Source organism: Vipera ursinii (assembly GCF_947247035.1).
Source record: "Vipera ursinii genome assembly, chromosome: 2".
Classification (NCBI taxonomy): Eukaryota; Metazoa; Chordata; class Lepidosauria; order Squamata; family Viperidae; genus Vipera; species Vipera ursinii.
In genome coordinates, this window is record NC_139513.1 from 178,061,288 (window position 1) to 178,086,333 (window position 25,046).

Below are 25,046 nucleotides of genomic sequence, written 5' to 3' on the forward strand. Positions count from 1 at the left end.
ATCAAATTCCTTACTGAAATCTAAATATACCAAGACCATAGCATTTCGCTAGTTTACCAGTTTAGTCACTTTACAAAGAATGAAATAAGATTGGTTTGGCATGATCTCTTTTTAACAAACCCGTGCTGGCTGCTAGTTATAATTTGGTTTGCTTCTAGTTGTTCAAAGATCTGTTTTTTTATTATCTTTTCTAGGATCTTCCTAGGTATTGATGTTAAACTGATAGGTCTGTCATTTTTTGGGTCCGTTTTTCCCCCTTTCTTGAAGATGGGAACCACATCTGCCCTTTTCCAATCCTCAGGTACTTGCCCGGTGCTCCAGGATTTATGAAATATGTGGTGCAATGGTTCTGAGATAACATCTGCCAGCTCCTTCAGAACTCTGGGATGTAATCTGTCAGGTCCCAGTGATTTATATTCATCAAGGTCAGATATATGTTCTCTTACCATTTTCTTGCTTATTTTAATTTTTGTTTCTAGTTTGTCTTTTGCAGTGTTTTTTTATGTTGGGCTGTAGTTTCTAATGCTAATGGTATTAGCTATGTAGGTGCCACATGTCAGAATGCAAAGTGCAGACATGCCTTGGGCTTCCTAATTCATTTTATTATAGCTATAAAGCTGCTTTTTTTGTTTCATCTGATACATTTTGACAAGCTCTGTCTTATAGCATTTGTGAGAGCTTGGTTGGACAGGCTTTGGAAGAACGGAATAAGGGCCAATATTTGGGGAACAGTAAAGACAAATGTTTTTATCTGTTTGGAAAAAGCCAGGGAGGGAAAATCCAGATAAATTCTACTAAAAATACTCGACCCTTTCCAGAGCAGTAACATTTACATGGAACCTAAGTCCTGCAATGAAATGGAATCAATTAATCATCAATCCATCAATTTATTGTTTGACCAGTGGTCATAAAACAGAACCTGCACAACAGTGACCAAACCTTAACAAAATACAGCAAAATGTACATAAATCAATAAAAACATTAAAACAGTGCTATTACAGCAAGTAAAGTTAGAAAAACGTTAGGAACTTTTGATAAAATATTTTCTCTGTTTAACAGCAGCCCTTGCAAAGTTTGCTAATTTTCATAGCATTGTCTCCTTTTCTATGAAATGGAATCTGTTCAGGGAAACATCTGATAGGACGGGGCACAGAATGAATCCAAAACTTCATGGCTCTCAGGAAATTAAAATGTTATAGCTATGAGTATGAATTTCAGCCCTAGTCAGAAAGCAGTTTGGGGAAATTCAGAAGCAGAATAGGAGTGACTATAATACTGTAACACACATCTATTTGAAAATACGCATAGCCGGCAAGTTCTATTTTTAGACCACAGGTAAAACTAACAGCTCCTCTGCCCTTTCCAGGGAGGTGACTCAGCTTTTCCTGTTTGGTCTCCCTAAAAGAGCAGATATGGCCAAGAAATACATCAATTTAAGGTATTTTTATCCAACTTTCAAAGGCATACAACAGTTTACAGAAACCAATGAAGAACATAAAAAAATGAAAAAGATTAACACACTACCGTTGGGGACTCAAAAATGTGACAAAATCAGTTAACATCCCCACCTTGTGAAACTGCAAGACCTTCCAACTTCTTCACATGGCCAGGGACCCCAAAAAACATGGGCTGTGATAATAAACCCAACTGAGGCATCAGTTCCAAAGGTAAAAAAAACCAACCAGGAATGCTGGGCAGTAAATATATGATTTGTCTTATTATCTTCTAATTAAAACATGATTCCCCCACCCCCCAAAATGGAGAAAGACTGTAAACCTGGATGGACTCTATTGGGAACTGAGGTTCAAAATATCTGGAATGTATCAGCTACTATTTATGTTGCAAGCCAAAGAAGACACCAAACATTTTGCAAATTGAGAGAGTCTTTGTGTCCTCTTTTCAACTGGCCTAAATGCAATAATTTAAGTTATACCAATATAAAATGCTTTACATAATGTTGCCAAGAAAATTGCAAGAATGTACCCAGGACAGTATGTCTGTTTAGTTTACAGTAATTAAACATAATGTCCAACTGGATGACAATACTTAGCTTGCTGACTGTTCTCAAACTGCTAAGCAGAGTCAGATTTGCTTGATAATGGATAAGAGGCCATTATGAAAAATCAGTTCTATAGACAGGAGTGGGAAATTATCAAAATCCCAGAAGGCAATGGAAAATCACTTCAATGCAGAAGAAAACTGCATAAACCCATGTGAATTCAACGTGCTTGAGCTTGAACTGGAATATTTTTACAATACTATACCATAGCTTCTGAACTGTGCTGTACATTCTCTTCTCTCTGAATCTAGAATGCGTGTTTCCAAAGAACATTTATATTCAGTCCCCCTCTTTCATACCATCCACCCAATTGCTCTTCTGAACCAATCCTTTTTAACTGTAGGAATCATATGGAAGAAAAAATGTGCAAAGAAGCATAATCAGCAAGTAAAATCTGCCAAGCTGACGGCCTGTTTCAGGGGCAAACAACTGATGGGCTACATCATAAGATCCCACTACTGCAGGAGTAATCCCAGAGTAATTGCCACCCTCGTCCCCAAGTTCATATCACCAAAAGCTAGAGGTAAAATGTTGAACACATTTCCATAAGGATAATTTCACTCATCACTCTCTCCCCAGGAGTAGTGGGGGGAAAAGGCCACAAATTCCATCTTGTGACTTTTAGTGATGGTATTATATCAACACTCCCCAGTGGCCCCAGAAGCCTGGAAAAATATTTTTAAAATTATTGTGGCTGGAGACAAATGTTTGTCTGATCCTTATAACGCCTATAGAAGCTCCACTGAAGAAGAATTACTCTTGAAAAGCAGAATGGAGAGTTAGTTCTATGATCTCTTTCAAACCACATAAAATATGCAGAGTCATCATTTGGAGACAAGATAGTTCTGACAAGGGAACTAGAAATGGCTCCATTAATCCCCTGTCCTATTTCAGCATAAACATTTTGAGAGGACTGGGGTGCCCTCTAAAGGCACTGAGATGCTTGAAGCTTTGTGCAAATGTAATGCATTAATTTCCCAACTGCCCTTCAAAAATAATCACTTTCTTGGATTCTTATTTTATTGTTCTGATGTTCATTCCCATATACACATCTCTTTCTCCAATATTTTTGAAATGCTTATGGTCAACCAAACCAACTCTACTTTAATATTCTGGGCTGGGCTCACCAAAAGCTGACCATTGCCCCATTGTGATAGTCCATTATTTATTATTTATTTATCAAATGCCACCCATCTCAAGGGTCAGGCAACTGATTAAGCTTGAAAATTGGATGGCAATATAAAAAACAAAACTAAAAAAAATAACAAATTAGAGAAATGGACTGAAAGCAAGAGAAAGAAATGTTAAAGAAAAAAGTACAAGTCCTTCATTGAGGAAACAAAAATCAAATGCACACACATAGGGTGGAGATACCTACCAGCTTCATCATAGTACTTCTGAAAAAGGTCTTCCTATACCCATTTACTGAAAACTGAACATGAATCAGCACTGTGAGATGGCTTTAAAAATGCTAAATTTAAATTTTTTCAACCAAAATAGTTTCCAGGCAACAATTCATTCTTTCCTTTTATTCTCTAATACTGTGTCCAGTTCTAGACCCTAAGAATAGAATAGAATAGAATAGAATAGAATAGAATAGAATAGAATAGAATAGAATAGAATAGAATAGAATAGAATAGAACAGAACAGAACATAATTCTTTATTGGCCAAGTATGATCAGACACACAAGGAATTTGGCTCTGGTGCATAAGCTCTCAGTGTACATACAAGCAACAAGTGATAAATTATGATCATAATCATGACAAAACATATTTGTCATGAAGGGATTTTATTATGCTTAAGGTTGTTAGTAATATTGATATTAGTAGTGATACTTTGTAATCATCTTTGTTTATGTGCAAGCAGCTTTGTAGGAGCTTTATATTGGGAAATTAGTTATATAAAAGCATATGTTTCATGCTTTAGGTACAGGGCATTGCTTACATGAAAAGAGCATGGTAAGGGGAGGGGAAAAGGAGTTATGGTGGAGCCTGGGTTGTTGTGTATGAGTCATCATCTAGGAATTATTTTTCTGTACCTTTTGGCTCCTAGTAGCAAGACTAGATCTTTGTTCTGAAGGGGTATAAAAGGTGGAAGACGTCTTTCCTGGTTGTTGCCTTCATCTCTCTACCAGCCACGAAGAGAGATGTGGCCACCCAACTCTATTTTGATCAAAATAAAAGTTGTTTGCTTGCTGAAACCTCGGCTCAGGAGTTTCTTTTGGCTCTTTTAAATTCCTGAGTAATGCTGGGGCAATTGTGAGGCTAAGTGTAAAACCTTACATCCCGGTGCCCAAACGTGGAGGCAAGCTTCAAAGGCTCTCTCCCCCCACATCTGGAGATCCCTGTTATGATCCCAAAGAAGCTTTCATTTCTCAGCGGGAGAAAACTGACAGCAACTGAACCGTGAGTCTTAGAGCGCTCCTGGGCATTTGACCTAGAAGATTCCTATGCTTCATCTTTGCCAGTGGATCCATGTCTGAGGAACCTGAACACCTGAATTCAACAAGATTTCATGCTTCTCCACTGATGGGAGAAAGGGATAAATTGCAACAGGCGCCTTGGTGAGTAAAAGAGTTAAAAAAGCTTTGGTAATCCTGGAATAAGACAGGAGGTTGATCGCTCCAACTTGTCCTCTAGAGATAAGCATAAAAATAATAAAATAAATGAAGCATAAAGAAATAAATGAAGAAATGAGTAAGGAAAAAGGGAGTCGAGAAACTGTCTTCTAATACAGGATAGAGAGTGATTTAAGGAAAGTAATTAAATTGGAATATAATTTTTTTTGCAGAGGTTTTGGTAATTTTGAAATAAGATAGGGGGCTGATCTCCTCAACTAGTCCTCCAGAGAAAAAAATAATTACTAAATTACAAATTAACTAAGTGAAAAGGGAGGAAGCCGAGAAACTATCTTGAAGAAGAAGAAAAAGAAAAAAAGAAAAAAAATATGGGGAATTGTCAGAGTAATTTAAAAGAAATAAATCAAAATGTACTCCTCTGCAATTTGTTTGAACAATTCTGAGGTTTTGAAACCTCAAGTGGCTCTAAGTTTAACCCTGTCAGACAATGTCTGGTGGTGCTTTTATTTTCTTGCTGTATAGCAGTAAAAATCATCTTCAAGAAGGCAACTTTGAAAAACTTTGTAAACCTCCGGTTGGCTAGTTTATCTGATAACAGCTAAAGCCATGGAAGAAAAGAAGATTCAAGGAAATGAAAGCAAGTTTTCCCCCCTCTATTTTTCTTTTAATCTGGGTCTTTGGGCTATTCGATTCCCTTTTGTCAGAGGTGAGGAGGCTGCTACTTTTCCCTTACCTCTTCACACCTGCAAAAGACCCCAGGTTCAATATTCCTTTTAGTCTTTCCCCACATTCTTTTGAAGTTGGTGGGATAAATTGGAAGTAACCATAAATGTTCCCCTCCTTTTAATTAAAAGGGGAGGCCTGTTTTGGCCTCAACTCCAAATTGATGTGTGTTTTGTTTTGTTTTATATATGTTTGGACATTTGGAACATTAAGCTTGGACTTGGAATGGTGAGAAAAATAGGAGATGGTTAAAGGGCCCTATAAAAACCATGTTTGTACATGTTCGGACATGTTGCAGGTTTTAAATTGAATAAGAGTAAAACCAAAGTTTTAGGGAAAAACCTGTCATTAGAGGAAAAAAATAAGTTACAGGAAGCCACTGGTTTGATGTTTATAATAAAGGTGAAGTATCTGGGTGTAAATATGACGGCAAAAAATTGAATTTGTATAAAGATAATTACGACAAAATGTGGAATGAAATTAAGAGAGATCTAGATATTTGGACAAATTTGAAATTGTCTTTGATGGGCCGAATTTCAGTTGTTAAGATGAATGTATTGCCAAAAATGTTGTTTCTATTGCAAGTACTTCCAATTATTGAAAAGTTGAATTGTTTTAAAGAATGGCAAAAGGTATTATCGAAATTTATCTGGCAGGGGAAAAAACCTAGAATTAAGCTCAAGCTATTAACAGATTCAAAAGATAGAGGGGGCTTTTCCCTGCCAGATTTGAAACTTTATTTTGAAGCTGCTACTTTTTGCTGGTTGAGAGATTGGTTTGTGTTAGAGAATACAGATGTATTAGATTTGGAAGGTTTTAACAATGTATTTGGATGGCATGCATATTTATGGTATGATAAGATAAAGGTCCACAAAGGCTTTAAAAATCATATAATTAGAAAGTCATTGATTAATGTGTGGATGAGATATAAAGACCTGTTAGAAAGTAAAACACCCAGGTGGATTTTACCACTAGAGGCTAAGACCCAGAAAAGGTCAAATATGTAAACCAAGTGGCTGAAATATAAGGATATATTGGTACAAGAAGGAGACCAATTTAAGATAAAAACATATGAGCAGTTGAAAGATAATGTTGATGATTGGTTTCAATATTACCAAATGAATGAAGTGTATAAAATGGATAAAAAAGAGGTTTTCAAATAGAGAAATCCAAATTGGAAACGTTACTGTTAGATACAAAATCAAAGAATCTTTCCAAGATGTATAATTTATTGCTGGAGTGGCACACGGAAGATGAACAAGTGAAATCAGTGATGATTGATTGAGCTAATGATGTGGGGCATAACATTATGATGGAGGACTGGGAGAGGATGTGGAAAAAGGGTATTAAGTTTACAGCATGCAATGTTTTGAAAAAAAATATGATGAAGATGATGTATAGGTGGTATTTAACACCGGTTAAATTTGCAAAAATTTATCATACACATGATAATAAATGCTGGAAATGTAAAGCTGTAGAAGGAACCTTTTACCACATGTGGTGGACTTGCCCCATAGTAAAAGACTTCTGGGAAAAGATTTATAATGAATTAAAGAAAGTTTTGAAAAACACATTTATTAAGAAACCAGAAACCTTCTTATTGGATATAGTTGGAAAAGAAATTCCCAAAAAAGATGTTACTTTCTTTCTGTATGCCACAACAGCGGCGAGAATTTTGATAGCCAAGAATTGGAAGACACAAGAAATGCCAACGGTGGAAGAATGGCAGATGAAAATGATGGACTATATGGAACTCGCTGAGCTGACTGGGAGAATCCGTGACCAGGGAGAAGAGTCGGTGGAAGAAGATTGGAAGAAATTCAAGGACTATTTTGAAGAAATATTGTCATATCAACTAGTTTGAAATGGACTTGGAAGTGTTTATAGGTTGTAGTTTTAGAGTTTAATGTTTAGTATTAAGGATAATATGAAACAATGATTGTTAAATGATAAGAAATTAAATATAGATATTAAATATGATTTAAAAGTATGAAATAGAAATTGCTAATGATTTACGATGAAACGCAGATAGGGGGGACTTGAGGAAGTCACCTGAAGATGATTAGAAAGATTAGGAATAACGGAAGTTAAGTATTCTTTTTGTATTTTTGTTGATTGTATTGTTTATGTTATGTCTTGTTTTTTATATGTATTTTTTTGTTTAAATATATGTTTTCATAAAAGCAATAAAAAATTAAAAAAAATATAAAAACCATGTTTGGTTGGAATCACCTCATGATTTTTCTTGCTTCTTGCAGGACAAGCCGTATGTCTAAATGAATGTTGTGTTACTAGTATCTGTGTATATATGTCTGTCTGTGTTGTTCTGTGTTACTCCAAGACTTGGAAGAGGGTCGAAACCCCCTCTGATAACACCAAACAAAAAGGCCTTATTTAAAAATATATGGTTTGCCTGAAGAAAGTATGAAATGAAATTTTTGTATGTGAAATTGTTTATGCAAGCAGTTGGAATGGACGTGAATGAGTTAATTTGCTGATGTGAAAATGTGTGTGTGTAAGCCCTCAAAACTACGGTTTTAATTAGCTTTTTACTGGTTTTTAAATTGTCCCATAATTATTGTATTTATTGTTTAATTCTTTTAAAAATTTTCTATTTTATGTTTTTAATTTTTATTGTTGTGCGCCGCCCTGAGTCCTTAGGGAGAAGGGCGGCATATAAATTTAATAAAATAAATAAATAAATAAAACACCCCCACCCCCATCCCAGGCTGTGAAAGGAACAGTAAATTGCTGATTTTGTTGTTGTAAATGGAAAAGAAATAGCAAGTGTTTGCATGTGCAGAGTTCCATGGAGAATGTATGAGTGAATATATGGAAAATGCATGTAAAGGAGAGCAAACTACCTTTTTTTTAGTGGTGAGATTTTTGTAACGGGGTCAGCTCAAACCTGTAAATTGTATGCCTTCACACAAGCCTTAGAATGTTGAAGGAACAAGAATGTACTACAGAAATATGGAAAGAGAGAAACATGGGAAGTAGAAGAAAGCGAGAGGTGGATGTTGCATGATGGGAGATGGATGTTGAAAAGACAGACAGAAAGAAAGGAAAAGAAAAAAGTAATAGTTAGAACACAGAAGCAGCCACTAACGGGGTAGCAAGGGATAAATGCTGATGATACTAAGCAATGAACATTCAACACCTCATAGGATGTGTAATAAATGAAAGACTGGTTTCTCTCATTCCTACAATAGAAACTGTGACGCAACTATTAAAAAAGATATATATGGTTGTATTTATATTTTAGTTAAACAAATCTGTGATAGAAATAAGTAAATTAAAAGCTTTACAAAATTTGGCAGTGTAGCCATTTCAATATAGGCCTCAATTGGAAAGCTGTCTTTGTCCCTTTCAAATGATGTATGAGAGGCTTTTGTTACATGAAGGTTCAAGAATGTCAATGAGAAAGAGTATAAAGTTACTCAATATTTAATCTGACGCAGGTTTTGTCTTCTATCTCAATATTGTCTAATATTGTTAAGAGGTTGTAGAACAAGAGAGCTTCTCCTAAAATCTACTATCATTTCTACAGTTTTGAGTATGTTCAGTTCAAGATTGCTCCGGCCGCACCACAAGGCTAATTGTTCAACTTCCCATCGGTATGCAGATTCATCATTGTCTTGAATGAGACCAATCACTGTTGTATCATCTGCAAACTTCAGTACTTTAACAGAAGGATCCTTTGAGATGCAGTCATTGGTATAGAGAGAAGTGGAGAGGGCACACAGCCTGGGGGGGGGGGGCGCTGTGCTAACTGTACAAGTATCTGATATGATTTTGCTTAGGTGGTCCATAGGTAAGAAAGATGTCTGGGAACGGAGAGCCAAAGGGATGACTCTCACCTGTGGTGGCCGACATGAATGGCAACCGGAATTGGAAAAGCTTGAGGAGGAAGTGGAAGGTGGAGAACACAAGTACGCCAACCACCTAATGAAGCAAGCCATGCCACTCATGATGGATGTCTTCCAAACCCCCAAGGCACACAAATTTCATGCCAAAGCTACAGCCAGCGAAAGCTGGTGAACCCAAGAGGAGGAAGACAGGTGAAGAGCTTTGCTGCTGGACACAGCAGGAATCTCAGTGATGTTAGTGTCATCATGGCCACAGGCATGGCACCCAGGGGACCCGCCAGGGCAGGCGCCCCTGTGGGGACTGGCCCAGTGAGCACAAAAACTCGGAAGACCTCATCTCTTGGTGTGAAGTTTGATGGGGACCCTCAGCAATTGGGGTTCTTCCTGGTCCATGTCCTGACTTACATGCAGAGTATGGCCCAGAGATACCCATCAAAGGCACCAAGGTGAAGAGCATCACACTGGCACTGGAAGGGGCTGCAGCCCACTGCATGGTGACACTTCACAATACAAATGCTCCGGAACTGAGGAACTTTGACCATATTGACAGTGCTCCATTGTCAATCTGAAGACCCCCTGGCTGTCCACAAAGCTAGAGACAGCATCAAACTGTTTGCCAAGGTCATAGAGGGGTAACTGAATACACCAAAGACTCAACAACTGGCCACAAGACCACCAAGCCATCACAGCAGCCCAGAGACAGCGCTGAAAGGGATGGAGGTCATCAAGTTCACCCCCTCCTCAAAAAGGAACAAGGAAACTCCAAACCCACCAGGCAAAGCCCAGAGGCTGACTGATACCGACACTGATGACGGCCTCTTCAATTAGCAGGTATCACCGAAAAGGTGAGGGCTTCCTTACCTCAATGCTAACAGTCTGTATCAATTTGTATCCATGATGAGCTGGCAATGTTCACCAAATGTTTGTCTTTAGCAAAGATGTTTTTTTTAAATAGGAAACCACAGACTAGGGATTAATGTTATTCTATCCTTCAGATCTAGTCAAGTGATTCTGTTAGTTGAAGTAGACTTCAACTTTGCTTAGGAGCAGTACTTTTTCTACTTCATGAAACCAGGTTTCTGTGCCAAGAGTTGCAATGGTCACACTTGCTCAGGTAGCAAAAATCATCCTTCAACGTAACCTAGAAAAAAAAGTTCCCAGAGTAGCCAAATAGGTTGCAATCTCCTAGCAAACACTACTCAGTACAGGGAGCTTGTGCATGTAAGAGTGCAGAAGCGAACACCTCAGCTCTTAGAACATGGCCCAACTATTTCTTAGATGGGGATGCATCCCCTCAAAATATTAGTTGCCAATACCAGGCCATCTGGTATTTAATACTGGGCCTATGAAGAGAAACTCCAAGGACCCAGCAGCAGCAACTCCATCAATACTGTAAATGATTCCTTAGGAAACATCTCTGAGGTGATTAGCCACAATCATTAACATCAAGGATCTAATAAGGATCTAATAAGGATCTAAAACCAAGATATTAACATGTTTGTAAGTATTTTCCTTGAACAACAAAATAATACTTAGAGCATAAAATATAGAATAATAGGGTTGAAAGAGACTTTGGAGGTCTTCTAGTCCAACCCCCTACTCAAGAAGGGAGACTATACCATTCTGGAGAACTGACTGTCCAGTCTCTTCTTACAAGCAATGATGGAGTGCCCACAACTTCTGAAGGTAAGCCAACTGCACTGGTGAAATGTTCTGTCATAAAAATTCTTAGCTCTATGTTAGATCTCTCTTTAATGATATTCCATTTGTTACTTCTTGTCCTGCCCTCAGGTGCTTTGGAAATATCAACTCCCTCTTCTCTGGGACAGCCCCTCAAATATTTGTTGTTGTTGTTAGCTGCGAAGTCGTGTCCGACCCATCACGACCCTATGGACAACGTTCCTCCAGGCCTTCCTGTCCTCTACCATCTTCTGGAGTCCATTTAAGCTCACGCCTACTGCTTCAGTGACTCCATCCAGACACCTCATTCATTCAAATATTAGAAGACTACTATCATGTCAACCCTAGTCTTTCTCTTCACTAAACATACCCACTCCGTGCAACCATAGCTTCCAGACCCCTTATCATCTTTGTTGCTGTTCTCTGAATTCTTTCTAGGATCTCAACATCTTTTTTGTATCACGGTGACCAGAACTTGATGCAGTATTTCAAATGTGGTCTCACTAGTGCAGTGTAAGGCAGTAGTACCACTTCATGTGATGTTGAAACTATCCCTGTTATGTAAATGTATTATTTATTAAATAAAATATATTTGCAAATATGCAGATCCACAAAATGTAAGACAGACATTACTTTGGCTTATAATGACAAATAAATCTGTAAAACGTCATGTGACATATCGGCTAACCCATATTATTCTCTTCAAGATACCATAACTGCAAAGTTGCCAAAACATCAGATAAACTCAAAGCCTTGAAGCACTATTGCTCACATCATCCTTCCAGGAACAATATAAGCAAAACTTAAGAGTTGTAGCCTAATCCCGTCCTTGGTGAAATATCCTAAGAAGATAATTTATGACAAATATTTTAATATTTACTTTTAAATGCCTTGCAACTCTTACCCCTTATAATCTCTTCTTGATGTTTGAAAAGAGTTGTCTCTTTTTAAACCTTCAGATCTATTGCAGAACCCTGCTTCTGCCAGATCCCTCCAAATCATGAACTTTGATATACTTTCAAAAGCCTACCATCAATTAGAGCTTGAGTGGCTTCATCATAAGGAGGCATCTTCTCCATTTCTTCCTCTGCTGCCTTGTCATCTGATAATGGCTTGGATGATGAGACCTACAGAGACATTAAGCCAAAAGAATGCTATTAGTTCTTTGAAATCCATTAATAATCTTTGTAGAATAACAAGAAGAAAAGCAAGATAAACTGACTAAAGAAGTTGATTTTATAGATATCCTGTGACCAGAACTTCCAAAGAAAGTGCATTACCAAATCAGGAAAAGGAAAATAAATCTATGCTAAAGCTAAGAGTAGTGGACTTTTTAAAATTTGTCCTACTTCATTGCAGGGTCGACTTTTTTTGCATTCTGCTTGTTTAGTTTACATAGCAATGCCATCACTGCATGGTATAGCTAGGGACCTGTTGTTCAGCCAGCTTGCTGCCGATCCTGATGCTGTTTCAGGGCTGAGAATGGCTGGGCCAAGGTCACCCAACTGGTGTCAATGTCTAAAGGAGAACCTGGATCTCCATTCTCCCACTCCAGGACTTTTCCCATGTCACCATGCTGGCTCTTGTTTATGAATAACTCCATACTAACCACTAAACAAAAAAATATTGCCAGCTTCAAATGAGTGAACGTATTTCAATAGACATTGTAAAAAGTGTTTAAATATTGCTATATAAGAAAAGCATATTTTTATGCTGGGGACGGGCAAACGTATTTCAATAGACATTGTAAAAAGTGTTTAAATATTGCTATATAAGAAAAGCATATTTTTATGCTGGGGATGGGCAATTCTCAGAGCTCTTCTGATCAAGACTGCTGAAAAATAATGTTAGCAGAGATTCCCACCATTTTGAAAAAGGAAAAATGTGAATGATGCTGTGTATACCCTAAAAAGATGTTACAGTTAAAAAGAAACAAAATCCCCCAAAGTCCTTCCCCAAATCAACTCATTCTCATGCTTAATGTGATTCTAGTCCTCTCTAATGCTCAGCCCCCCCCCCCCGCCCCCTCCAACTGAAGGGTGTGCTTGGCCAGCAAGGTTTCCCTTGATTTACACAAATGGCATCTTTTAAATCTCTCCTAAATTGTTTAGCACGCAGCAGACAACGATGAGTCTAAATAGTTTGCAAGACAGATAATGACTATTGCATGCATGATTCTCTATGAAATATCTGGCTTTACAGAGAAAAACATTATGCAAATAAAGCAAAGCAAAACACAATAAGAAGAGGCAGACATTAATGAGCATTGTATTTTTCCCCCTCTAGTTTATTTTTAAAGACTTGGAAAGCAATGCAAGGATCTGGGTAGTATGGGAGATGCCACTCCCAGCAGCTCCGGATAGCCTGGTCAAAGATGTAGGAACTGTAATTCAATAACTTCCAGAGGAATACATTCTCTTTTTCTAATATTTGGAGAAGTTCCTAACATTAAAGAAAATGTTTATTGTTGCTTAAACTACAGATTACATCAAACCAGTATGTTTTTATTGCAGCTCAAGTATCAGGTACAGGCAGGTCTCAATTAGTCTAGTTAATGAATCCCACGAATGGTTGCTTTATTCAAATTTGCAGTGATATTTCTATGGAAAACAGAGTAATTGGTTCCTATTTGACAAGAATAGGCAATTAAAATTTTTAAACTTAAATTGTATGTCCTTATTAATGAAATACTGTAACAATAAAAGAGGATAAACCCATATTCAAAGTTATTCTGCTGTAATTCTTCAAAATAAGCCTCTTCATTTTTAAGTTTTCTTTGAACAGAACCTTTCTTTTCTACATTTCATACACAGGATGATTAGCACCTAAAATCCCAGCTGTGCATATGATAGCTTGGTGCTATGGATTTTGGCTTGCTTTAAATGCAACCTGGCATCAATTTATAATTTGCACTAAATCAAATACATTGCATTATTCAAACTCACACTAATCACAACCTGTGTTTATTTTATATAGCCTGAAGTGCCCCTTTCCCACTGCCTTTAAGAAGAAAGCAAACCTGTCCCTACCTGATTTTATCTATCTAAATATGAAATAGGATTATTTATCATCTAGAAATCTATGCTTAAAGAATTCCTTATGTAATTTGGGATATTAAGTTATTTTGGAAGCTTGACTACATACAAGTAATGTTAGCAAATGTCTGCAATCAGTAAAATTTCCTCCCTATTGATCTTTTATAAGATTTGCTCAAACTTTACTAAAACATCTCTTTCCCTTATCCTCAATTTATAATTTAATGATCAGTTTGTCTCAAGTCATGCAAACCATAAAGAACTGAATAAATAAGCAAATCTGCACACATTTTCCTGGGGAGAACAACTTTGTAAACATAATCTAGGTTAGGAATACAATGAGAAACTTCCTTGTAAATTTCACTGATAGATGTCATACTGCAGTTCAATATTGTACCTTCATCTCTTCATCCAAACTATCACCATCAAGTTCCTCCTCGTCTTCCTCATCTTCCTCATAGTCCTCTTCAGGGGGTAACTGGTCCACCTGGGCATCAGATGGAGTATCAGACTCCTCTTCCACTGGAGTATTTTGTGGAGGCTGTACTTCAGCCAAGTTCTGTAAAGGGAAAACTGAATTCAGCCTAAACTACTCTTGTTCATGCACTTGATTACCAACTCAACTTGGTTCTTCCAACAACTTGAGAAGCAAGGAAAAATGAGTAGTATAGATGTTATTTAGGAATCCTAAATAAGAAAAGTCTATCCTTCCTCTTAAGGCTTCATAGAATAAAAAGGGCATTATCTACAGTCTTCAGTATCAGCTCCCCAAGCTATCTTGGCCACATCCAAGGCTCTTCTCCACAACTTGACTACATAGGGTGCATGTGCAATTGATAGTGAAAGAAACTTGATAAGAGCTTTCGATATGGGTCACAAGAAGTTAAAACTGGCATTCGCTTCATTCAACAATTGGTGGATTCTTCATTTAGCAATGCATTTATTAAATGTGGAAAGTAAATTTCATCTGAGGTTTGATTTGCGTTGCTATTTGTCTGCTCCTAACTGTATCACTTTTCTTTGTAATTAACATTTTCAGTCTTTTTTATCAATTTTAATTGCTGTTAATTACCCTGAGTGCGGCATGAGCACTAGGAAGACAGGATATAAATATATTTATGTATTAAGTTTCATACTGTGTGGAACAGGCCCACTTCCTAAGGAGAAAGCTTAATATTAATGCCTGCCAAGATTTAAAAGTACAATCAATCAATAAAAGATGCCATCCCCTGAGAATGGGTCTGCCCACCCAGCATGAATCCTGTTATGAAGGAGCAGCTGTTCTAAGTATATATTCCAAACCATTCTTCTAGAAGTACTTCTTCTCAAGGGTTTTAGATACTGACCTCTGTTTTGAACTTCTCCTTGATTGCTGGCCATACAGTGTCCTGGAAATGGCCTCTGTCCACCTGCAAGGAGTTACCCAGCAAGGTCTGGAAGAATAAGAGCAGAAATAAGCCATTATATCGTACTAATGAAAGTACTAATACAACTTAACAAATGCACTTCCTGCTTCTCAGAATTTTTGCAAGAACAAGATAGCATTTCTCTTAAATATGACCAATTGCAATAAGGAATATGACTACAGCAATCCTAACAGTCTCCCTCCTTCCTTCCTTCCTTCCTTCCTTCCTTCCTTCCTTCCTTCCTTCCTTCCTTCCCTCCTTCCTTCCTTCCTTCCTTCCTTCCTTCCCTTCCCTTCCCTTCCTGATTACAAATAACTTTGGGGGTTGAACTTTGAATTTTAATATTTAAAATTCTGCACAACTCTTTAAGATTACAGTTGTGTTTAATATGTCTTTTTCTTTCCCTAGTCTCCAAAAAGAGAAAAACTGAAATAAAAAATTGCCTTTCAATAATTGATTCAACACATACAGTTATAACTTCAGAATTTGCTCACATAAATGGTTTGTGTCTAGTGCAAAACAGTACTTCCCATTTTTTTAGCTGTTAGCAGTTTTAATTCCTACTAACTGATGGAAAAGCATGATGAATTAACTTTAAAAATAATGCAGGGAGGAAGAAGTAAAGCAGTATTCCTGGACAATTTTTATTTATTTGTTGTTTGTTTATTTAACCAATTTATATAGCTGCCCAACTCACACACAGTGACTCTGGGCAGTATACAGCCTTAATTATAGTTAACAATAGGGAAATGCTTCTTCTGCCTGAGACCTTATACTGATCTTAAGGGTCAATAGTATTTTGGGTGGAAGAATTAAAAGTAAAATTAACTGTCAGCCTCCATATAAATTTCCATTGTCACATAACTAAAAAATACTTCAGGAAAAGTCTGTGTAGGCATCACTGGAGAAGAATTATATCACATACCAGTGAGTTTATATTATAGAATCAACATTTTTACAGCCCCAGGAAGTAATATTGCAAAACACAAACAAAATGTAATTGTAATTTTGGCATGAGAAATTACATCACCACATGGATGTTAGTCTTGGCTCTCAGATAAATGGCTTGTTTCTGCTCTTGACCTTGGAAGATGAACAGATTGCTCATCAATGCAATAAACACTTAAGATCCAGTACCTCTTGCCAGGCAACCAGGCACCCATAAAGAGAACTACTAAGAACAAATAGGACAAGGCACGATGGCAATTGGCGAAAGAAAATGACTTCACAGAAACATCTGCTAAGGCAAAAGCATCTGACCTGATTTGCACCCACAACTTTAGCTTCCCTCCAAATTTAAAATAACATCCACTCTGATCTCACATGAAAGTGTGACAGAAGAATCACAAAGAATACAAAATTCTTGAAAGAAGATGAAAAATCCTGCTTGAGTCCTAAGAGCCTTCCTTGATAGTTAAGTATTTCCTTTCTTACCTGGGCTTCCATTTCTGATAAGATCCCGTCCCCATCAACATCTAGTTCAAGGTGTTTCTGAAGCTCTACAACAGTTATCCTGGAGAAACAGGAGGCAAATAAGCCAGTTAGAGTGACAGCCAGTTGGCCAAAAATTTGAAACTGGAATTGCCATAATGAAATTAGGTTTTCAGTTTTTACTTTAATCAAAAATAAATATTTTCAGCAATAATTGGTCATGAAGATTTACAGCAGGGTTCCCAACTCCCAGGCCACAGCCCAATAGTGGGCTGTGGCCTGTTCAGAACTGGGCTGCATGAGGTGGGCAATCACACACGCAGCTCCACTTGTGCAAATGGAGCTGTACACACTTGTGTGGGTGCCTGCTATTCACATGGAACCATCCCCTCCCCCTCCCCCCCAGGCCCACCAAACTGGAAAGGATGGGGACCTCTGATTTACAGCATAAGGCATTTCTGGCAACAGAGTATCTTGCCTCAAAAAGGGAGGACGCGAGCAACTGAGACTGGATTAGATGATCTAGAGACCCTTCTACCTTGGAAGTAGGATTAGGAAGTGCTCAGTATTATTTAAAAATTAGAATTATTGCAAGGATTGGTTCATATTAAAAAAGCATTCCTTGTGAAGGTGAAAATGGATGCTCCCCAAAGGAATGGTAGAATTGGACAGCAAGGGGAGGAGTAGAATAACTGTTCTTTTTACCCCTTAACCCAGATACCCAAAAATTCCACTGTTGAAAACAGTTATATTAGACTCACATTCCATCTGTGTTATCATCCAATTTATGAAAAGCCTCTTCTGCTTTGGCCTGATCCTGTGCTGCTTTTTCAGCTGCTTTCTTTTCTATTGCAAAGCAGATAGAAACATATCTAAAGAAAACATATCTAAGAGTGAGGTAAGCCACAAAGCAGCTCACTTTGCCTCTGTAGATGATAGCCACAGCTGCTGGAGAAACATCAAGACAACAGAAAACTACATCATGCCCAAAAGCTCATTACTGTTTGAATTTACAGAAGAGTTTACCTTTCTAAAACACCACCATTAAGGCTATTGAAATATCAGCATCCGCCTGAATTCATAATCCTTCCCTACAACTGGCCACTTAGTAACAGTTCAAAGTGTACAACAACTTATGACCAGATTTGAAATTCTGACATCCACTTCCATCCCAGGATCACATGACATTTTGGCTACTTGGCAATCAGTCTGCATTTGTGCCATTCCACAGTTTACCATGTTTTTGCCTTTTACGTCTGGTTTCTGGCAAAAAACCCCGAACCCATGGCAAACAATAGGTTCGCTTTACAACCGCTACATTCACTTAATGAAAGCCACATAAAAGGTTGTAAAATCATGTATAGTCATCTGGTGATCTGCTTTATGACTGTTGTGACTTATGACTGAAATTGCAGGTTCAATTACAGTCGTAAGTCAAGAACTATTTGTATTTCCATAAACAGCTGGAGACATACGCTTCAATTCTGCTATTATTCTGAACTTTAAGAGGTATCCAAGATCACCTGTGCACTATGCAAAATTACAAGAGCCAGAGGTATGCCCAGCCTTTGTTTTTCACTTATGCCTGTGCTTAAGTCATGATTACTAAATCATAAACTTCTCTCCCAGAGCCCTGTCAAACCTGAGAAGAAAACAGTGTAATAACCGACATGGCAACTACACACCTAAGTATAAAAAAGAAATTAAAATGTAACTGATGGTTAATACGGAGTGTAAATTATTTCCGTCTATCCGTACTCAAGCAAATTGTTGCTCTTAATTATTTACCTGATTTTGCCAGGCAAAACCTGAAAACCTTGTGTATTAAATATTTCTAAAATATTTTAAAAACTGAACTGTTACAACTCTTAAGGAAAAATTTCTGCACTGCTGCAGTTCTTAAACATTGGTTAAACTACTCATATTTTTTAAGTAGCTTAATGGTTCCCTAAAAATTTCTATGAAATTCTGCTAGCCCTCAACTCCAGCTAACATTTTCCTTGTTAAGAATTCTGTGTTATTTCCATTTTGCTGGTTTGTAGTCAAAACTAAAAATGTAAAAGCAGCCCTTCTGGTACAGGCCAAGATGAGTTCAGTCCAGCACTCTATTTCTAGTATGGCCAAAAATAAGATATACATGATATTGTATCACATCATAAAGATGACAATTGTCCTGTACTGTCAATATCATTATACAAGTGATATTTAGAAACAGTTTGTTTAAAAATGCTTGGTTGTTTTGTTGGGGAAGAAAAGGCCAAAAAAATAATAATAATAAGTTATAGGGATGTAACAAAACCAAGTGTTCTAGAAACTGAACATTTTAGATGACTCTTAAACATTAATTTCTCCTCTGGACCATGCCAATGCATCAGAACATTCAGCTTTGCTCATCCCTAATAAAAAATGTTGCTTTCTGAATCAGGTTCATACATCTACCATTGTTTCCCCAAATCTCACCAATTTTCTCAGGCGTCCTATCATTTCAGATAATAAAAAATGTAATTGTTTTTCATTCCTAAGCTATTCCTAACGTACCATCAACTATGGTTTTCACATAGATCAAAATCTCTTTTCTCCTTCATTTTTTAACAGGAAAGATGCTAATATTGTCATTAAAGCCTTCAGTAGAGTAACCCAGACTGACCATCCCAGGCTTTCTGGTGGATATCTTTGGCCTCTTTTTCAGGTTTCTCAGCAGCTTCCTTTGTTAACCGTAGTGTCTCCACTTGTTCCTCCACAGACTTCTTACCCTCCTGTAATTCTGTTAGTTTTTTCTACAAAGGGAGGAAAGAAAAAGACTATCTGAATTTTGTCCAAATCCAAATAGCTTCCTGCTTGAATCCCAATTACCCGTCTTGCAAGATATGGCAGATTTGTATAGTAATACAAATATGGGTGTATATACTGTATGCATGTACTGTATGTGAGTTGGGTTGAGAGAGTGTAACTGGCTGGACCAGTTATTTCCTCACTCCAATTCTCCTCACAGGGGAAAATAGAAGGAAGACACATTATAAATATTCACCACTTTGAATTGTATGTATTAAAAAAGTCAGAATAAAAGTTTTAAAAAGAAGGTAAAGAGAAATGGACAAAGATAGACAACTGCTGAGCAACTATTTTATGATATATATGACATTACATGTTAATAATAAATATGTTTTCTACAATATCCAGTTTAAAATGTATATGGACAATCAGCACTTAGGACAAAACAGAGAACAGAAGGACTTCAGAGCCTACTCAAGATACTCAAAAATAGGGTGCACTCCCAAATTTTGCTTATACAATCACAAAGTTTTACTTTTCTTAGAGGGATATCAAAAACCAGTCTAAGAGGAGCCATAACCTAGCTCCTCTCAGTGTGTCAAAAGTGCTTTGGCAAAAATTAAAACATCCGGTACAGCCCAGCTAGCAATAAGCATTTTCTCCGCAGGCTGCATCTCACCTGTTTTTCTTCCTTTCTCTTACTTGCTTCTTCCATCAGGGCCTTCTTGATTTCAAAGCCTTCTCTGGCCACCTCAGCCATCTGCTTCAGTGCCTCCCGCTCCTTTCGGCCCATTTCTCTGCAAAGGGACAAGGGAATAGAATGACACGGTTTAGGACAAGGCATTGTTCAGTCGTGGTATCTACCAATGGGTAGAAAGGAATTTATCCTAGAAAAATCTGCACCAGGGAAAAATCTTTCGGCATAAGTGAAGAGAATGGTATGGATGCAGCACACTGTCTAATAACTTGAAAGCTATTGTTGCTGTCAAATCTGACTAGACTCCATAGTTGCTTGCACCTGCTTTTGCTCACTTTGCCAGTGATGGGAGGAGGGTGGTGAATTCCAAATGGAGGAGGGGGAAGCTATGGAATACAAGTGAACCTTCTGTTACCGAAGAAACGTTATCTACCAAGGCCAAGTCATGAAGAAAGTTTGACCAGAAAAGAGATTTTTTTCCAAAGCAAAAGAAATGAACTCAATTGGTGAACTATGAACTGTAGGTGGCCCGAAGGGGAAGAGGGGAGTTACCTATGTGGGTTTTGCAGGAAAATTCCAGAACTGACTTTGCTCCTAGCATGCCTAGATGGATTTTCCAATAAAACTACATTCTTGGTCAATCTAAAGAGCCGCGAGGTTTTTTTTATTGAAAGTGCCAAACGGGATGGTTGACAGTTGCTTTTCAAATTCATAACCATGGAACATAATTCTGAACATCATATAGTAGTAAATAAGCTAAAAAGAGCAGTTATAAAGTTGGTATGCTGCAAAGCACCATAATTTCCCCCCCCCCAAAAAAAAATCAACAGAAATCCTTAAAAAGCATTGTGGCTGGTTTTACATGAAAATGTGCCCATCTACAAAATATGAAAGAAAGTTGGGAGTGGTAAATAGTATCCTGAGGGGGGAAAATTAACTTTACAAGCTCACAAGGTCACCTAGTGGTAGCCAACATTTCCTTTCATAACCATTAGCAGACAACTCCCGTGACAAATATTATGGAAGCATCCATGACAAAGTATCAAGTTCTAGATCTTAAAGAGTATGACCAGTTTTTACTGGTCTTGAATGTTATTACTCTCACAAAAAAGGCCTTATTTTACATCTCAGTAGCAGTCCCAAGCTGGATCCTCAGCTCACAACCAATTAATTATGAATTACTCTATTAGGCTCAGGATGTGCCCATTTTACCAAATGGAGGCTAACTGAACCATGGCAGCATAGTGGTTAGAATGCAGTATTGCAGGCTGACTCTGCTCACTGCCAGGAGTTTGATCCTGACTGACTCAAGATTGATTCAACTTTCCATCTTTCCAAGGTCAGTAAAATGAGGACCCGGATTGTTAAGGCCAATATGCTAACATTGTAAACTGCTCAGAGAATTCTGTAAAGCAGAATTCCCCAATGTTTCCAGCTTTACAGACTGGCAGGAAGGGGTGACATGGTTCCGCGCAAACGCCAGTAAGCGCACACACTCAGCTCTATTTGCACAAGCAGCATGTGTGCCTGCCACTCATGAAAATGGAATGTGTGTGCATGCATTTGCCCACTGCTCACATGAGGATGAATGTGCATGCATATGCACTTGGCAGCCATTCCCACGGCCCGGTTGCAATCCCCTCATGGCCCACAGGTTGGGGACCCCTGCTGTAAAGTATGGAGCAGTATATAAATCTAAGTACTATTGTTATTATTAACCTGTTTAAGAACAACTGTTCTAAATGCACCCCTCTCCCCTAAGTTGTATATTTGATGGCTAGCAGCTGAGTCTGCTTCTGAATCAGACCTCTGAACAAAGAAAGAGCTTCTTCTAAAACAAGTAACATCTTACCTGCAGGTGTTTTCACACACTGTGCCACTGTTGTACTCATCAGTTGTATCACAGCAATCTAAGGGGGCAAGGAGAACTATTAACATCTATCACTTGAGTTCTACTGTTCAGAGCCAAACAATTCCTTCACAACACGTAGCAATGCTTACCGCAGATCCCATCATTGATGCGGGAAGAGGGGATGTATATAGGACGGTATCCAGCATTGGAACAATGGAAATGGCCATTGGGACATGCAGCAGTTCCTGTGCAGAAAGACAAGACAGATGTATGTTGAACAAAAGGGGGAAAAGGAGCTGAAGAAAAGAAAGCATAAATTAAATCATACATACAAGCTCTCTTTTACACAGAGCTTGCATGTGTGGCTTAATTTATATTAATTTAATTTCTCCTAGCAATCACAATTTACTTGCTATTCATAAGGTGTCTAAAAGCTATGACAGGAAAATAAATAAGGAAACAAACTCTTGCATAAATTGAAGATTTTTAAGAACTTCTAGAAATTTAAGAATACTAGTAACAGCAATGGATTTAGTTTCTATTAACTGATATGTACAATATTGTATTTCATTTTACTCATTTAAAATTTTTAATTTAAAAACTGTAATCTTTAATTACAATTATTTTTAACTTGGCCAACTGTGTCCTATTTTGCAGTGGGAAGCTACATCATAAATATTACGGATATCAAATTTTAAGAAAATCTCCGGAGATTACTGTTTAACTGCTTAAGCAATCTATGGGGATGGGAGCATAGCAGATCAGTTACTGTCCCTTATTAAGAGAGAGATACATGTTAGTTGATGTGAGATGCAATACTAGCAAACATCCTTAGAGCAGTAATTACAAGAGCTGGGATGGGGAAGGCAATGTATGCAACCAAGGTAAATTTAAATATGCCCCACTTACCTGGCTCATCTGAACCATCTTTGCAATCACAGTAATCATCATTGACTCTATCAAAGGATATTGTTGCAGAGCCATCAAGACAAGTGAATGGTTTTGATTCATCATAGAAGTGATGGTCTAAAAATAACAGCACACACACTTGGAATCAAGCAAGAAAAAATACTGAAAAAAAGATATGCCTATTCAGAAAAGTATTCAAGTTCAGTATTTAATATTCCATGCCTAGTTAACTCATTCCATATCTTATGTCTACATAACCTATATTCTAAGTGACAAAAAAGATGCTGAGCAGGATGCAATTAGTAACCACTCCACTTCTGTAGCTTATTGTTAGCATTCAAAATAAATCAGTGTTGTGGGCAAGAGGAAGTTGCATTTCTAAACAAACTTCAAACACTAAATTGCTTTAAGTAACTCATATGGTTTAAATCTCTCTCCAAATGACCAGCTTTCTCTCTGATACCTCCATTTTAAATCTAAGAAAACAAACATCAGATAATTATGGGGGTTTACTTACACAACATGGATGCAATCTTTTGCTTGATAGTGCAAAATCAGACACATTTCCAATCTCTGATTGCTAGAATTAAACTATCTGAGCGATATATTGTAAGAGGAGATCAAACCTGCCATCTAACCTATTATCCGCTTGAAAACTCACTTGTCAGGGAGACCCCTCGTGGACGCTTCACTTCCACAGAATAAGACAGGCCAGAAAATGAGAGAAGCCCAAGATACAGAAGCAGCATAATGGAGGCTCAAAACCAACAACTCCTGGAACAAAATGCAAACAAAGGACCTGTTACTTTAGCAACTTCCCTTCTTGGTTGTACTAGTGATTTGATGTTTCACAATTGTTTTGCATTTGAATTTTTGCAATTTTTACAATTGCTTTTTGTTTTAATTCTGTTTGCCACCCAAAGCAAACAGATGGGTGGCCAAATAAATAAAAAATAAATAAAACAAAAAATAAATAAAACTTTTCTGTTACCATTAATACATGAAGGAGGAAGATGTAGAATATTCCTTCCTCTCATCCAATTTTATTTTAAATAAAACTCCCTATTAAGCTTCCCAAGTTTCAGGTAGGATCCTCACACGTGATTTATAATTTTTCTCTGCAAACAAAAAATTCTAGGAAACTGATCTTCTGAGTGCCTAAAATGGAAATCCAAAGATTTATTTTCAGTTTCTAACAAATTGGCAAATATTGTGTTCTTGACCAAGGCTTGTACTTGTTTTGATATCACTTTCTCCCTTTTTTTAACCCTGTAATCCCCTAATTTGGGGTAGGGTCCAGGTGACTGGATGCAGCTGAACTTTTACTAGCCAATGCCCTTCCTGTTGCCTAGGCAGAATTCCATCAGATATGTTTTCTTCGCACCCTAGGAGAGAAACATCTATCACTACCTAAGAATGAACTCTAAACTTTTCGAGTGGGAGGCAAGCATCTTTACTATTAGACCACAACATATTAAAATTATTCCAATGTGTCTCCTTCCCACTTATGGCAATAAAATATCTCATCTGGACTATCTGGACAGTTTTGGACTATCCCAAAACTGAACAAAAATATACATGAATCATTTAAGATAGCTCCTCTACTCTCCCAAATGGCTTCCACAACTATCAGATTACTCATTGCACTTGCCATAAGGATGCTAACAAAGGTTCCTTGTTCTGGACATAATATATCAAGTACTTAGAATATGGGCAGCATCATAACACTAAGCATTTTTATGGTTTTTCCTGTGGCAAGTGGATAAAGTTGTTATGCCCAGAATAGAAGTAACTAGATGTCACCACCATGGCAAATATAAGCTCTGGAGCCTGGGTATGACTTCACATATTCTTCAACTTCCAAAAGCTGACAAAGGAGCTAGGGGATTTTTTCCCCCTTAAAAGAGGGGTTTCAGCTCATCCTTTAAAATAAATCAAATCAATAGCACTATACTCAGGCTCTACAAGCTACCTACCATAGTAGCAATAGCACTTAAGACTCACATACCAACTTTATAGCACTCTCTGGGCAGT

General features: G+C 37.6%; 1 protein-coding gene across 5 annotated transcripts in view; it reads right to left on the reverse strand.

The window, feature by feature from the left end:
- PRKCSH (PRKCSH beta subunit of glucosidase II) overlaps positions 1-25,046 on the reverse strand; it is a 58,117-nt gene that overhangs the window by 31,209 nt on the left and 1,862 nt on the right. For 3 of the 5 annotated variants that reach the window (XM_083354693.1, XM_083354692.1, XM_083354694.1), the window contains exons 2-12: positions 23,674-23,786; positions 23,013-23,129; positions 22,253-22,348; positions 22,104-22,161; positions 20,234-20,351; positions 19,430-19,559; positions 17,544-17,628; positions 16,786-16,864; positions 15,292-15,378; positions 14,343-14,504; positions 11,941-12,037 (exon numbers count right to left, since the gene is read on the reverse strand). In XM_083354693.1, coding sequence (XP_083210819.1) covers positions 11,941-12,037; positions 14,343-14,504; positions 15,292-15,378; positions 16,786-16,864; positions 17,544-17,628; positions 19,430-19,559; positions 20,234-20,351; positions 22,104-22,161; positions 22,253-22,348; positions 23,013-23,129; positions 23,674-23,761 — 1,117 coding nt within the window. In that variant the 5' untranslated portion in view covers positions 23,762-23,786. Of the gene's footprint in view, positions 1-11,940; positions 12,038-14,342; positions 14,505-15,291; positions 15,379-16,785; positions 16,865-17,543; positions 17,629-19,429; positions 19,560-20,233; positions 20,352-22,103; positions 22,162-22,252; positions 22,349-23,012; positions 23,130-23,673; positions 23,787-24,003; positions 24,302-25,046 lie in introns of those variants that run through there. The other 2 variants (XM_083354695.1, XM_083354696.1) reach the window with 2 other exon arrangements.